Genomic DNA, 17,185 nt, shown 5'->3' with positions numbered 1-17,185 from the left:
CTACAATGGTTACCATGGGGATTGGAAGCAGGGGTAAACCTGAGGACTACTTCAAAGGAAAAGGAACAGAAGGAGGTAAAGGACTGGATTTAGGAAATGGATGAGAGAAAAGAGTCCAGAAGAACTGTCATCAATGCCTTCTGAGTGACAGTTAGTGACCAGAATGCTTTTAGGCCCTTAGATATCAGGGATATTGTTGGCAGTGAGAGGAGAACAAAACTAGGGGATCTGCAGTAAAATAAAGGTGCTTAAAAAATAGGAAAAGGAAAAAGAGCTACAGAGAAAAAGAGTTACCCGTGCTACAAAACTGAGGGAGCTTGCAGTTAGAATACAGTAAACTTATTGTGCAAAAAGTTGGCATAGATGCTCTTCTCACCTTCAAGGTGCTTAACGAAATGAAGTGGAATCAGGGGAGGCAGACAGATGGCATAAGAGTTGAGCTCAAGCAGAGAGGGGAGAGGAGTTGGGAGTTAAATCAAGAAAACTTTGAATCTAGGGAGAAAAAGAGAAAGAAGAGGTAAAAGTTTAGAGACTTTTCAAAATAAAGTTGTCATTTGCTACCAATTCTGAATAGGAAAGAAAACAGGATCTAGGTGGGGCATGTAAGCAATATTTACAATGTTCTAATAGTCTGTAAAGCTTTATACTACTGCCACATGTGGATAAAAAGATATGGAGACTTAGATATAGAGCTAGGGGAAGAGAAAATGAGTTGCCTTTGCAACCTTTTTTTCTCACTGGGAAATGTGAAATATTGTAATATTCTATACCACGAAGGTACGCTTTAAACGTCTTACTAGGATATCACTAATGAAATAGAATATACCTCTATCTTTCAAAAAAATGTAGCTTTGAATAAGAAATGCTTATTCTACTATTGCTTTTAAATCTAATATTTATAAAGATATTTAATTCTGTGCAAGGAGGAAGACTCACACCAAACAGTAGTGGCATGCTGAACTCAAGAGCTCAAACCTTGAAAGTTTACATGTTAATGGGTTATTTAGTTTTCAGAATCTTAAGTTAATAACAATTGGCAATGAAGCTTGTTAAAATTCCTTTTGTTCTGGAGCTGTTGTGTTGATTTTGAAGTCCCATTTGTTCTAAAATGATTGAAGCCGAGATCTCCACCTAGTGGATTTATAGGATTTTACAGATTGTACAGAAATGGCCTCCTACCCCTGGAAAACCTTCAATTTTTTTTCTCCGTCTTAGAGAAATAACAGTTTTTTTAAGACTTCTACTTAGGATCTGGCATAATTGTCAACAGAACATTGCGAATGGTTGAAATATGCCAATATGCATATCAGCTAGACTACAGTTAACAAACAAAGCTCAATTTTTATTTTCATACCATAATTAGGAAAACAGATCAGGCACAAATATGAATATATAATCATCTGTGTAGAAAGCAATATTGTAATACCACTAATTGAGATGTGTATAGTAATTTCCATAAAGTAAACATCTAGTGTAAATCTGCTCAAGTACTTTTTTCTTATTTAATCTTTCATTTGCTTAAGGCTTTTTTTTTTAAACATTTGCTTTCTTTTCCAGGACGAGGCACAACTCTTCTTTCTCATTTTCCTACTCCTTAGAGAAGCAAACTCAATTAATTGTCAAACATATCTTGTGGCTCCATCTTTGATTTTTGCATTATATTCAACCATGTACTTTTATTTTATTGCTAACAAAGAGTTGCTGAGAATTTTCCCTTCAAAATAATGCATTTGAAATGCATACAAAAGCTGTGGGGTGTTTGTGTGTCTTTCTGAAGAAAGCTAAATTTAGAAAAGGATTATTATTGGAGTTATTTTGTTCACTTTGTTCCGTTTCTAAAGGTGATGAATTAACATATTCAGCAGATGGTGGATACAGTGTAGGTTAAGGAGCAGAGTTTTAAGCTTCCTTTATTCTTCTAGGAATTAGAGGCACCTCATTTTTGGCCTCAAAACTATTGTCTTCTGCCTCTGGTAAGAGGGAAAGCGCTCTACCAGTCTCCTCTGCCGTGGCACCTTCTTTATGTGCACTGTTATCTTTATCTGGTTGAATGTTTTGAACTTCTCTCAAATCATGCATGTTGCTATTAATTTCAAGATGTATTTCACTACAAGGTAGTCTATTTTCAGTTTTGTGGCAACTCATGATACTCAGATCCTCAGCTGTAATGGTTGCCTCAATAGAGCTTGCGTCATGTAATGTATGTTTTTCACTTTTTCCATTTTCCCAAGTTTGTTGCTTTTCTTTTGTGGTGCTATTTAAGGTCATCTGTGTGGTCTTAATTAACATACTGGAATTGGCCTTGCTTTCATGGAGCATTTTTTTCTCTTCCTTCCCTGCTATTTTTATCTCCAGTGCTTCAGCGCCATCATCTCTGGGCAATGCATTTGTGCTGTCAATCCCTTTTTCACTACTGTTGGTTAGAGGCCAGATGGCTTGAGTACTAAGAGAGGTACTGAGATCTTTGGGAAGCTCTATTCTATTCTGGCACAGGCTAGAATTTGTCCTCGTAAATGTTAGGTTGCCCTTGGATTGTGTCTGGGGAATGAGAGAGAAATCATAAGTTTCTGTTTTAGGAAGTTTCTCCTCTACATCATATCCCTCATCCATAACACAACTTTCCACAATTGGATGTGTTATTTTGAGTTTTGTCATTAGTGTTTTTCCTTGGTTTCCAAGTTGTTCATGACTTGAGATTTGCTCGGCAAGCTGTAAAGTTTGATTTTGAGCCAAAGTATATTCCTCGTAGGTGTTAGTCCTATGTATCTGATTCCCTGGGGACAAAGAAAACCGACTTAGCTCCATGGTCTTGGATTTGTCCTGCTCTATGGGTTCAGTGGGCTCTGCTGCCCCCTGGTCAGTAGCCCCCTGAGAATGGCAGGATAATAAAATATCCCTTCCTGTATTTTCCAAAGTACTTGGTAAATAACTAGGAACTCCCAATTCGATGTGAGCTGCACCTCCCACTTGCTCGGTTGAGAACTGGGAGTGCAAATGCCTGTGTGCAACCAAGATGGGTGTGGCCTGAGCTGATGTTGGTGGGTGTCCATCAGGAATATGACCAGTAGGATGACAATTGTCTCCCAAGGAGCTCTGGTTAGCTACAGACATATTGTTAGCATTGAGCAGAGGATCCCTTTTAATGTTTTTTCTGTAATATGGGGTCTGCTTTGGGGCACGTTTGAGAGGCAGCCTCTTTGCAGTGAATCTAACATAGCTGTTACTCTCTGGCTGTTGGCAAAAATCGGCAGAGGCTGCAGGGTTTCTTTTGGCTTCTTTCTCAGAAGCTTTGGAGAATTTGTTAGGTGGCAACAAGACTTGTTTGCATTTCTTTGGGAGTTCTGGCAAGGATTTTTCTGGATGGACTTTGACTTTTCTAAAAGGATTTAAACTTAATTTTATCCTTAGACTTTGTCCTTTAATTTTCCCTTTGAAGTCAGATTGATTGCTTCTCTTCTTTTTCAGAATCTGTCGATCAGTAAGCCATTTTCCTCCTCTGTTTCTCTCCAGAGGATTACTGTTTTTGAGATCCAAGTTGGTCAGGTGGTTATTTTGAGTTTTCTGCTGTCTCCAATGGCTGGACATTTTGGATGACATCACCAAACTCTTTTTTTCTACTAAATCAGGATCATAGAAGCTAACCCTCTTAGGGGAATATGTTTTCTTGATTTTTGTTGATAACCCCGAGAACTCCATGTTGTCCTCCCTCGTAAGGAATTTTTCTATCGCACTGTTAATTTGGATTTGCTCTCTCTTGGGCTTTGAATGTTCCCGACGATTTGGCTTCTTTTCTTTCACATAATCTTGAAATTGATCGCAGGGCACATATTTACAGATAAGAGAATTGTTTGGCTGAAAACACTCAGGCCTGCTCCCTTTTAACAGTCCATGAGGACCATCATATTTTGATCTATGTTTTTGTAAGATCTTTTGCACATAGTGTTCCTCAGGCTCATAAGGCTTGGATGATGAGCCTGTAATAAAATGTCTCTGCCTGTGAGGTTGTAAGCCATTGTCTCCTTTTTCTATTGGAGGCTGCCATGATTCATTTGTTAAATGCTTTTCAAGACGTGATCTTGCCAAGGCTGAAGCGGATGTTGCATATCTTCTACTAAATGTGTCACTGCTGATATCTGCTGAACAATAAATGCAGAAATTTAGCACTGATCAGAGTTTTATTAACCTAACCAAACAGATGCTTAGAAACCTTATGAAAGATGCAAAAAGGACTCCTCTGATTATAGCAGTTCTTGAATATTTCCTAATTTTTAACCAAACCCTCAAGGGACATTTGGCAGTCTAGCGTGTTTACAATGACACTCTTTATGGCCACTTTTTAATCTGTTGTGATGCTGATGTAAAAGTTGTAGAATTAGAAATAAAAATGCTCATAGTTGGACATATTTAGATTAGTTGTCAGGTTAGCTTTAAATATGAATAATAACTAAATTCTTTCAAATGGCTATAGTAATTTTTTCTGAAATCATTTTCCACTTGGAACTAAATATTAGGAAGACCATAACACAATATTGAGTAGAATTCAGGTTTCAGGCAAAGAATAACCTCAACACAAAGGAGAAATACTTGTGATACTACTGGCTGCATTAAAGCAGAGACAGTATCTGTTTTACGTCACATCACTTAATAGAGTGTTCATTAAACATTTGTTAAATGACTATGTGCTTGGGAATTTGGCTTGGTCTGTGTTGCAGGAATCTGGGACTTTTAAATGATGCAAATTAGTATAATATTATGATACATATTAAATAATACTAATTAAAAAAATAATGGTAATTTTTACCATTGATTGAGCATATACTAAGAGGTAGGCATTGTGCTAAATATTGTACACTCATTATTTCATTTAAGAAACCTGATCCAGGAGTTCCTGTTGTGGCGCAGTGGAAACGAATCTGACTAGGAACCATGAGGTGGCGGGTTTGATCCCTGGCCTTGCTCAGTGGGTTAAGGATCTGGCATTGCCATGAGCTGTGGTGTAGGTTGCAGATGTGACTCGGATCTGGTGTTGCCATGGCTGAGGTGTAGGCCAGCAGGTGTAGCTCCAATTAGACCCCTAGCCTGGGAGCCTCCATATGCCACAGGTGTGGCCCTTAAAAAAAAAAAAAAAAAGTTCTATTGATCTATTGGACAAGTCCTATTATCCTATCATGTTTACAGAGAAAGAACAAGTTTAGAGAGGCCGAATGTTTTCCCCCAGTTACATGTCAGCTAAATGATATGGGCAGAACTTACCAGGTCTGTCTGATACTAAACCCTATCCTCTTCCACAATGCATATTCAGTTGAATTTTACATCTTATCAGTGTACTGTCTCATGTTTTGTGAAATGAATTGTTTTATCCAAAGGAATAAAGAAGTGTTTCTTTCAGTGGTAGAAAGAGGTGACCTCAGCTCCAACTTGCATCTAATTCTAATCAAAGATCTGCCTGCAGTTCTCTGGGTGACCTTGGAGAAACCACTTACTCACTAGATATCAGGAGATTAGACTAGATAGGAACCTCATGTGGGTATAAAATTACTCTGGGGAAAGAATTTCTAGCCTTTATCACATTCTAAGAGATTTCTGTTGCTCAAAGATAAATGTTGAGAACTATTGGACCAGGTCCTCTCTGCAGTCTCCTCTCCCCCTGAAATACTGCAATTCTGTGTTTCTGGGTTAGAAGGCATAATTAGAGTAATACTGCCTCTTACTGACTCCTGTTCTGGAGCTGTTGTGGCCTTGGTTGTTTTTCCTCCAGTCTCTGTCCTTTCTAGCTTCAGTACAATGCCTGGCATGTAGCAGAATTTCAAGTCTTTCTTAAAAGTAATTGTATTGCTTTGACAAACCAGCGTTCTCTGCGTGAAACAATAGACTAGGTTTTGTTTTGTTTTGTTTCTTTTTTCTTTATAGGGCCACATTCACAGCATATGGAAAGTCCCAGGCTAGGGGTCGAATTGGAGCTACAGCTGCTGGCCTACTTCTCAGCCACAGCAACACGGGATCCAAGCCTCGTCTGTGATCTACACCACAGCTCATGGCAATGCTGGATCCTAAACCCATTGAGCAAGGCCAGGGATCGAACCCAAGTCCTCATGGATCTAGTCGGGTTTGTTACTGCTGAGCCGCAGCGGGAACTCCAAGAGACTGGGTTTTGAATGGCTAAGGGACCGCATTCTCTTTAGTAGAGGTGTTTTCCACAGAGAAATAAAAACTCTGGACAAAGCAAAAATGAAACATCTGCCTAAGGTTTGATTCTGTGGAAAAGCTAAGTGCTTATTTCTTTATAGCATAAAGCCAATCTGATCAGGTTTCTATGGCAAATGTTTTCTTCCTTGGCCATTATTCTTTTCAGTCAAATAATCAGGTCCCAGAAACTGGTAAGACCTGAAGTCTGAGGAATGCAGTGAAATAAATTCACATCCTGCTTTATGCCATGTGTGACATAACATACGTTTCCATTCTTTTCCAGTTGTCCCCACATCCATCCTTAGGGCCGGATCCCCGTGGTAAAAATTTCTTGGTGCAGCACCTCTGTCATTCATATTCTGAGAGGAAGCTCTGCTTGTTTAAACCAATTCAAATAAATGACAGGAGCCTCTTTACAGGGCAGCTGTCAAAGTTTTCACTGCTGAGCCTGAAAGCATTACCTTACTATTCAGGGAGAAAAAGGAAGACATTTAATTCATTGCTTCCACCTAAGTATTGACATCACCCATGTACGGTGGGTAGATGTCATGGCCAGATTCACTTGGCTCCCAACATGGGACAGTGAATTAAGTCCTGACTTTCCCTGAACTGGGAAGTTATCATCCCTGACAGCTCAGCAGGCAAAGTATGTGTCTTGACATCATTCCTGAAATGAATCACTCACATTAGAAGGCCCATTCTTCTAACATGTCATGCTCTGGGAAGGTTGCTCACTGCAGAACCAGCATTAGAACTGGAAGGATGTTGGGAGAGAAGCCAATACTCAGCCTCCCATAAATCTTAACCACACTATTGATATTTAAAAGCCTTTTAAAAAAAAAACCAAAATGTTAGGTGTTGGGTCATGACATCATGACATCCACTTTCCAATAACTCCTGAGGGGGGAAGGATCTGTCTAGACCTCACTCCAAACACATGTGCATACATACACACACCCAGTATCCTTAGGAGAAGAATAGACTGTTGCTACCAAGATTTTTATGCCATTTCTCTTTTGAGGAAGTCAAAGGTAGCTTCCCCTTCAGAGGGATTTCAAGAGAGTGGGATTTTCTGAAACAAGACAACTCACCTTTTGTTCTCCTTGCATGTTGTGGCAGAGTTTGTGGCTGGAATTCCCCTGGCTCATGATTCCTTAGCTTTTCAACTCTCTTTGGACAGTATCTTGTAAGCAAGCTGGCTTCATTAAAAGCTGCCATATTCCCAGGAGGCTCTGAACATCCTGACTGCAGCAATCTGCCACCAAAGCAGAAGAAAGTGCCGTCTGCCCCACAGCCCTTCCCTTTCAGATTTCTAAATGATCTGTCAAGGGCTGTGGGCTCAGAGGCCAGTACTGCTTGATGGCTGTTTTCCTCTAAAAGTGGCATTTCCTTTCTAGCCCCCATGATGGACATGACCTTTATCTCATTTTCCTGAGTTAAGTGGCAGTTACAGTATCCCTTAGCGTGGTAATTTCTTGCCTCATGATCACACAGGGATTCATCGAAGGTTCTGCAAGGAAGGTTTTCTGATGTGTGTTCGTTTGCTTTGCCTTGTTGGAGTTTCCAGTTAAATACAACTAAACCTAGGCAAGTGAGACCAACAGCTCCTGTGACAAACAGAGAGACTATTAAAAGATAACATCGAAGGAAGAAACATATAAATCACCAAATGTGAAATCCACAAACATCAAGGTTAATGGCTTAAAGGGCATCAGAATAGGTGAGAAATCTTTCACCATGTGGAACAGTATTAGTTCAGATGGAGGCTTTTCCATCAACATCATTCTGTTTTCTAATTTGGATCTTTCTTTGTCTCTGTTAAAAATTACAAGAAACAATACCATCTGGAATGTCTTTGATAGGAAAAGGGTTTTGTTTCATGGGCTGAAATTCATTCAAGATAAAATAATTCCTGCATTAAAATTCTTCTTTCTGCCTATGGGAAATGAAACTTAATTATGTCTTAATTCCATAGTCAATAAAAATGACCACATTTAGTATATACCCTGAAATTCTCATATACAATAACCTCCTCCCCTCAAAGAAAAAAACATCCTACAAGCTATCGCAATATTTTAATCATCTCTAAAGATTCATCCCATACCTTGGAATACATCATTGGCTTCTATTAGCATAAAGGCCACACTCCTTGGCATCCAAGATTCAGTGCAATCTGGCCATAGCCTTCCTTCCTAGCCTTATTTTTTATTATTTCTCTAAATACCCTGTTTCAGATTCTTCAATCTAGTCTTAAAAGGTACTTCTATGCCTTTGTGTATGTTTTTAGTGAAGCTTGTAATACTTTCTCCTATCTCAGCTTACTTGATTTTATTTATCCTTTAACACCTACATCAATACCTCCCCATTTCTTGACATCTTTGCTATTTGTTTCCATCTAGCAAAGATCACCCCCTTCTATGAACTCCTGCAATAAAATGATTGACACCTAATCTCAGAATTCCTGGTACTGCCCTTTCATGTTCTCTATAGCTTATCCTCTAAAATTTACAATTTTAAATAAAATTGTAAAGGCAGTGTTTCTCAGACTCAAGTGCAGAGTCTAACCTGTGTCTACCTGTTTGTCATCTTGACAAATGGCCTCCTCACCCTCCTAGATGCTCAAACCAAAGTCTCTGAATTACACCCAGCTTTTTCCTTGACAAAGCGACCTACTTTTTTCTTAGCACTTGTCACAGTATAAAATTATTGCATTCACTTGTTCATTTGCTTAGCCACTGTCTGCCCACCCCTGCTAGAATAAAGCACTGTGAGGAAATGGACTTTTTCCATTTCAGTCTTGTTTGACATTCTCTCTCCAGTCCCCACAAAGCTGGTACAGAGGAGCCACTCCAGAAATGTTCATTGGATGTTCAGAAGATTCGGTTTATGAATTCTAACAATGAAAAGTGATGAGTGGTCTAATCTTAGAAATCTCCAAAATGGTGAACAGGAGGATATGGTGTCAGTATAGACTGAGTTAGGAGCTCTGTGTTCTATCAAGTCTAGCTCTTTCTTAACTTGCTGTGTGACCTTGGGCATGTCAGTCGCCCTGGAAAACTCAGCCCCCTCACTCTGGAGATGAGGACAGTGAATGAGATGATATCAGCATTCTAGACCCCTTGATTGCACTCTGACTGGTTCTCTCCACTGCAGACCATTTAATGAAAATGTGAAGATATTTTTTAAACTTGAAGGCAAAGAGAAGATGTCAGGCTTTTTTTTTTTTTTTCATTTTTCCTGTTAAAGATAAAGATTAACAAAATGGAATGGAAGTGTCTGGTAAAATCTGCCAACCTTTGTATAGTTTATCAGATCTTAATATCTTAAATCCCATTTTAATTTTTTTGATAATAATACACTCTTGGATAGTGCTGTAACATATTGAAATCATGAGATATCTATTAAAAACAAAACATTTTTTTAAAAAATAGTAGTTAAGTCAGAACATTTTAATTACCATATCCTAGAATCTGGGTTATTCTAAACAAAGGTTTTGGTTTTTAAATGTTAAAAACATGGGAATAATATAATTTTAGAAATATCACTATATCTCTTACAGGGAGTAAGAAAACTCAGGATTCAAAACTCTGTTAAAATACTTTTCTTGGGCATTTTTTCTAACCTCTCTGAGCCTTATTTTTCTTCCTATATCAAGAAGGAGTAATTAATACCATTTAGAGATCAAGTGAAATAATATATGTGACATGTTTAATACAGTACTTTGATATAGCAAGACTCAGTGAAGGGTCATTGTTATATGTTAGTGTGGTTATAATTGCTGCTGCTGCCATTTAGATTGTCCTATAAGATCCTAGAAGCCTCACCTGTTAGGAAAAAATCCACAACAAATCATTAAGAGAATGCTTTGTATGGCTGATGCAGTCACTAAACCAAATCATAAAGGAAAGAAAGATCTAAATTTTCTTAAACACAGGAATTCAGCCATTGAAATGAGAGTAGGTATAATCTGATTATGGGATAAAGTTTCTCCTGTAATTGTGTCTAAACAGCAAGGAACCACTCACTCTCCCGCTGTTGATGTTAGAGCTACATCTGTATCACATCACTACGAAGGTATCGTCACTTGCTCTTAGTGAGAGAGTAAGAGCAGTGAATGAAGCTTGTAGACAGGCTGAACCTGCTATCAAGAAGGTGGTTGAATTTTCACTGCCATGGGCATTGTTGCTATTTTTAAAAAGCTTTCTAACAATCTCCCAGAGTTGGAAAAAATTTCAAAATTAAAGGTAAAAATTCATTGAAGTATTGGAAATGTTACAGCATCATGAAAGCTTTGTCTTTTTTACCAGTTCACAGATTAGGAAGTGTGAAGAGGTTAGGTGCCAATTAACCACTTATTGGTTTTAAATTTGCTGAGTGTGATTTTTATATATTCCTTGGAATTGTAGTGATTGATTTACACCCAAAGAAGAAAATAGAATCAGAGGTCAAATTTTAGTTCTAAGTCTTCTTCCCACAATCTAGAAGTGTAGATTATTGACCACACTTTTACTTCAGAAAGCATAGAACCCTTAGAAGGAATAAATTGATAATATCAAAATTCAGAGTTGTTTTAAAGATGCATCTCTCTTAAAAAAAAAAGCATCTTTAACAATTAATCAATTAAAGGTTCCTTGTTGTGGTAATTTCATACTTTATAACCTAACATGTATGTAGTAATATTTATAATTTATGGCATTATTTAAGCTTCCTATCATTTTGACAAAACTTTGGAATTTTCCAGAATTTTTATCTATCTCTATGCTAATGTAGAGTTGTTAACTTTGCAAAATCTTTTCTGAAAGATAAAGTAAAAGATACTAAAAATTACTCTATTGTAATACTTCCAAGGCAGTGTCCTACAAAACACTAATTCTATAAAATCCTTTGTGAGAAAAAAAGGGGAGAGTTAAGGGTCAAATAAGTTTGAGAAGTGTTTCACATTATAACTTCCTCTTAGAAATTTGTAATGCTCATTAGAAGAATGAAAGGCAATGAGAAATGCTGCAGTAAAGAAGCCTGTTTCACTTTATTTAATTCAGCATTATTCAAATCTATTTACAACCCACAACAAAATGCTTATATGTGTACCTGTGTGTTTTTATTTGAATATATATTAATTTTCCCCTAGAATTAGTATTCTAAGAAACATATTTAAGGAAAAAAACTCTTGTTGCCCTATTGCTTTTGCCTTTTGTGGTAAATACTGCCAAGGTTACTCTTTTATTTTTCCTTTTTTTAGGGCCTCACCTGCAGCATATGGAGGTTCCCAGGCTAGGGCTCCAATCAGAGCTGCAGCTGCCGGCCTACACCACAGCCACAGTAACACAGGATCCAAAACTCATCTGCGACCTACACCACAGGTCATAGCAATATCGGGTCCTTAATTCCCTGAGTGAGGCCAGGGATCGAACCTGCATCATCATGGATTCGAGTCGGGTTCATTTCCTCTGAGTCACAACAGGAATTCCCTGGTTAAGCATTTTCTAAAACAATTTCTCTTTCTGAAAGGATTTGAATTCACTTCCAAGTGAATTTGATTACTACTGGTGGTAGTTTCATTGTCCAGACCTGACACTGGCCTCCATCTATCCCAATTAAAAGTATAACTCCGGAGCTAAAAATCTGATGTTCAAGGGATTCCCTGGAAACCTGCTGTGAAATAATTATTTACAGCACATTTTCAAAATACATCAGTTCAGTCCTGAGTGCCCTTTGCCAGCCTCTGGTCTTCCAGTGTTGGGGCACCCATCCTCCCCCAACACACACACACACACACACACACACACACACACACACACACACACTCCTCATCACCATGGTTACCCACAGGTACAAAAGATTTTATCATGCATTTCAAGCATATAATCATTGAGATAGATAATATGACAAATCTCATGCAGATTTGGTCTTCAGCTAATGACACCAAGCATCACATTACATCCTTCATCCAGTGAGATGTAAGAATAGCTGATGCATAGTTTAACTACCATAGAATAGTGAAAGGGTTGAATATTATCCTCTCCTTAGTCAGGGGTGTGAGATTATGGCCTAAATTTATGAACAATTTAGATCAACAGAAACCTTAAAAGAATTCAAAACCCCCAAATAGGAGGAAATCAAAGCATAGAGCAGCTAAATAATTTGCCCAAGTCACACAGCAAGTAAAAGCAGAGGTAGGTTTAAAACCTGGATAATCTAACTGCAAAGCATGCACTTAAATACTGTACTACCCAACCACTATGGAGTAAGATGCATCTGACTGTCATAATAGCATCTCCACTTGCACTTGGTAAAGCCCACTGATTCTTACTACACCATGGAAAGGCACAGAGATGTGAATACTTTGAGGAAAGAAACTATGCCTCGTCATTTTTTAATCCCTATCTCCTAGCATCTTTTTTTTTTTCTTTTTTTCTTTTTGTCTTTAGGGCCTCACCCGTGGCATATGGAGGTTCCCAAGCTAAGGGTCGAATTGGAGCTGTTGCTGCCAGCCTATGCCAGGGCCACAACAACATCAGATCCGAGCCCTCTCTGTGACCTACACCACAGCTCAGGGCAATGCTGGGTCCTTAACCCACTGAGCAAGGCCAGGGATCGAACCCACAACCTCACAGTTCCTAGTCGGATTCGTTAACCACTGAGCCATGACAGGAACTCCTCTCCTAGCATCTTAATGAATGCAGCAGTACTCCTCAGCCAGTGGATGGCTGATGAAATATAGGCACTATTCCCTCATTACAGACAAGAAAACTGAAGTCTAAAAAAGCAGGTTAACTTACTTAAGATCACAGTGCTGGTTATACTAGGACTAGAACTCTTGGATTATGGTTCAAGGTCCTTGCCTCTATGTTAACAGCTTCTTTGCAACAGGAAGTGTTTGCAACCTTGCTAAATCAGCTAACATCCTCCCACACCACCTATAACTTCCACAAGCCCTGGCAAGGCTCCCCAACTGCCTGAGAAAGGCATCACTTAGTGTACTTCAAGAATATGGTGAAGGAGTTCCCCATTGTGGCTCAGCGGAAAAGAACTTGACTAGTATCCATGAGGGCGCAAGTTCAATCCCTGGCTCTGCTCAGTGGGTTAAGGATTCAGCATTGCAGTGAGTTGTGGTGTAGGTTACAGAGGCAGCTCAGATCTGGCATTGCTGTGGCTGTGGTGTAGGCCAGCGGCTACAGCTCTGATTCGACCCCTAGCCTGGGAACCTCCATATGCCTCGGGAGCGGCCCTAAAAAGACAGAAAAAAAAAAAAGAATATTGCAAAAACCTGGACACACGTCCTATGGCATACCTGCAAAGCCAAGGACAGTCAGCAGAGCTACATCTTGCCCTGGAAAGAGGGGGCTTCTATCCTTTAAAACCACAGTGAGGTTGGCAGCCTTGGAATCACAGTTGGTCTCAAACAGCCTTAGCACACTCTTTGCAGCAGCCACAGATCTGGTGGACGGCTGACAACTTAGGTCCTTGACATTTCTGAGCTTGTGAGTAGAAGACTTTACGTAGTTTCTTAAGAACCGGGCAAGGGGGTAGAGATCACAAGTGCAGCTCCACTGGTTCTTATCTAAGCTCAGGAGGATTAACTGCTTCAATGGAGTGAAAACATCGGGCATGTGGGCCAACCTATTTCGGGAAAGGTCCACTTCCTGTAGTTGAGGCAGGGGCCGGAAGGCATCTTTCCCAATGTAGGAAATAAAATTGTTAGATAAATCCAGATGCCTGAGGCTGTGGAGATGAGTGCCTCCAAAGGAACTGTCTGTCAGATTAGTGATCTGATTCCCATCCAGCTGGAGCCGGGTCAGGCCCCTGGTGTTTCGGAACCAAGACCCTCGAAGGGTGCGGAGGGCGTTATTGCTGAGTGCCAGCACCTGCAGACTGCGGAGCCTGCTGAAGGTGTGATCCGTGAGCGAAGAGCTGGATATTTGGTTGTGCTCCAGCAACAAGGTCCGCAACTTTGCAAGGCTGTACAGGGCGTCTTCTCGAACATCCTCGATGCTGTTCCTGCTCAGGGAGAGCAGGGCAAGATTAAACAAGAGGGACAGATTTGCGCTCTCTATAGAGGAGAGATATCCATCAGTGATGATTAAAGCCCTCGTGGTCACAGGGGCTGCTGTGGGGAAGAAAAGCACAGACTAGAAGCAAGTACACACACGTGGGAGGGGAGCACCGTGGAAAACGGAGATAATCAATACCCTCTGAGCAATCTTATCACCTGAGGAAGAACAATAAACAAAATGAAAATGACTCTCTGATTTCTCAGTTTAAGGGGAAGGTGGCTCTTTATCAGAATGATGGATTTTTATATTCTTTGTTACCATGACATGTTTATTTGAGAAACATAAACCCATCTGTTCCTTTAGATGTCAAATTTAATTCACTGTTTGGGATTATCATCGCTGATTTTTCTTTTTTTTTTTTTTTTTGGAAAGTGGCTTTTCAGGCTTTCTGTGAGGCTGTGTACCGACCTGCTCCAGCCCTGCTAGCCCGAGATTCGCTCAAGAGCAGAGCCCATATCTGGGCTTCCTAAGCAGTCTTCCACTAGCAGGGTATATTTACGATGTGAAGTCAATCATCTTTTCTCTCCAACATGAAGGTGCAGTTTGGGTGGGGGAAGTGAGAAGGAGCGTCGCTTTCTGCTTTTTAGCTCCAGGCTAAAAGTTGGCAATATAGAATAAGGATCTATATTCTCCCCAGACAACCCGAGGATCTGTCAGTGGGGTTCTCATTATAGTCCAGGCCATCTTGGCCTCCTGTCTAATATCTGTTCCCTCCAATGAAGTCCATCATGTGATGACAGGTGGTACTCAGGGCTTCCAACTGTTAAATCCCTTCACCATAATCACCCCAGAGCTATCTCTGCTCTGTCATTAGAAATCAAAGCGTTTTAACTCAATAAAGATGTATTATAATCATGAGTTATTGTAGCACATCTTTATCATGCTAAAATTGTTTTGACTGCAAATGACAGTGTCATAAAGATGGAAGAGTCCATTGTCCCTGGGAGGTCTACAGGTGATATTAGAACAATCAACCACAGGGGAAGCAAGTCACAATTCCTTTACGAAATTCAGACTACATCACTGAAACAAAGAGATTTTAAAAAATGTCAGAGACAAAGGATTTTCACAGTGCCTTCTTTTGGAAGAATTATATCTATCTCTGTAGCACAAGCAAGCTTAAGTCATGGGAGTCTTTTGTTTGGGGGTGGATATTTTTAGTGTTTATTACTGATGGTTTGAATTTTATTAATTCTGGCCAATTTGGCATTTTGTTTCTTTCATCATTTTTTGATGTGGGCTGAGGGAGTTTTGTTTTCAAGGATCCCCGGTGCTCTAGGGATTTCTGACGATGCTAAGGGAACAGGCTATTGTGTCTGTCAATTACTTCTTGTCTAAGACCAGACAGGCCCCACTCACAAGTCATCCGTTTACTTCTCTGTGTTAGGAATCTAACTTCATGGATGTGGCATTCTGTAAATGAGAAGGAAGATGTGAAGGTACGACAATGCAGATGAGCAGTACTTGTTTGTCACAGACATCAGCTATCTCTGATCCCCACCCCAGCCCTCAAAAAATGTATCGAAGTCAGGAAATCCATTTGAAAGGGTGGGAGTTGAGTGTTTTTAAGTATTTTCAATACAGATTGGAAACAGTGTACAACCAGCTAGCCTTGAAACTGTCTCTTTCCTGTCAGGAGTGACAATATCATCTACCTCTTAATTCTCGTGAATTTTACAAGTGAAAGAACTCATTTTCTTCCACTCCATCTTAACTCAGACTTGTTTCCGAAATTTTTCCATTGGCAGAGCGTATAGCTTGTTTATCTCTTTTTGGATATCAGGATGTAAATCACATTCTCCTCAAATTTCTTAATAAGGTGTCTTATTAAATTGTTGACTTAAGCAAGCAATATGTAATGAATACAGGCAGTGCATCTTGTTAGCATTTCTACAGCTCATTTACCACCAATAAAAAAAGACTACACTTTCAAAATTAGATGCACTTTGATAATAATCTGTTTTGCTGGTACATCACTTAAATCTTACTAATGCTGAACAATTGTAGTTCAGGTTTCTGATGCACTGATATTTCTGCCAGCCCATGGTAGGGTTGAAATCTGCACAAAGTATGGACAAAATAAAGTTAAATTTATCTAATTTTTTTCTTTATTAAAAGAAGTGTGTAGCTGAGTGAAATGACGGCATTCTTTCATAATAATAAAATCTCAATTACTTCTGAAGGTTTGAAAATACTTTTGGTTGAGACCACCAATTTTGATTGCACAAAGGGGAAAATAAAATATTATTATCAATGTTTAATCCCTATAGAAGGCTCGCTCTTTAAAAGTTCACCTCTTTCAGGCCCAGCCCAGAGAGCAGCCAGTACAATAAAGACATAGCAATGAATTTGCCGGGTACACTGAATATTGCTTTTTAGAGTTATTGGTTTTATTACCTACTATATAGGTTAGCTGGTGACAGAGGGTTACATCTTTGGTGCACACCGCACATGATGCAGGGCAAGCTGCCACCAACCGTAGCATAATGGCAAAGAGTATGAGCCATCCACCTGAAAGGAGAGTAGAGGACAATGCATGTCATTATGTTGCTATTTATTATCCAGGGATTTCAGTATATTCAGTTCATGTGGCATTTGTTGATTTCTGCTTTTTAATGAGCACCTTAGGTTCTCAAATAATGCCATATAAATGGCTAGAATCCTTAATTTGAATAGAATTTATGCTGAATTTTTATAAGCAACAAGGCTATATTATACATCAAAGGAAAATGTAGCCATTATTTATAATAACTTTAAATGGAGTCTAATCTTTAAAAATATTGAATCACTATGTTGTACACCTAAAACTAATATAATATTGTAAATTTATATATATATCCACAATAAATAAACAAAAAACAAATTGAACTGTTAAAACATTTGACATAAATTCAGAGAACTTATATCCAAGGCACACTCATTTGTATATATTATTTAAAAATTAA

The 17,185-nt window shown here is 39.1% G+C and overlaps 2 protein-coding genes across 6 annotated transcripts in view; one reads left to right on the top strand and one right to left on the bottom strand.

Annotated features, from left to right (window-relative positions):
• The window catches only part of TNNI3K (TNNI3 interacting kinase), a 278,366-nt gene that overhangs the window by 195,338 nt on the left and 65,843 nt on the right, over positions 1–17,185 (top strand). The window lies entirely within an intron of this gene.
• Positions 1,900–16,725, bottom strand: LRRC53 (leucine rich repeat containing 53). The gene is made up of 4 exons (XM_047788636.1): positions 16,638–16,725; positions 13,478–14,293; positions 7,278–7,793; positions 1,900–4,133 (listed from the first exon to the last, which is right to left on the bottom strand). The coding sequence occupies exons 1-4, from the start codon at positions 16,723–16,725 to the stop codon at positions 1,900–1,902; spliced, it is 3,654 nt and encodes a 1,217-aa protein (XP_047644592.1).

The sequence above is a fragment of the Phacochoerus africanus genome, chromosome 8, assembly GCF_016906955.1.
Source record: "Phacochoerus africanus isolate WHEZ1 chromosome 8, ROS_Pafr_v1, whole genome shotgun sequence".
NCBI lineage: Eukaryota > Metazoa > Chordata > Mammalia > Artiodactyla > Suidae > Phacochoerus > Phacochoerus africanus.
The sequence above is the reverse complement of the archived record's forward strand: the minus strand, read 5'-3'. Positions and strand labels throughout refer to the sequence as shown.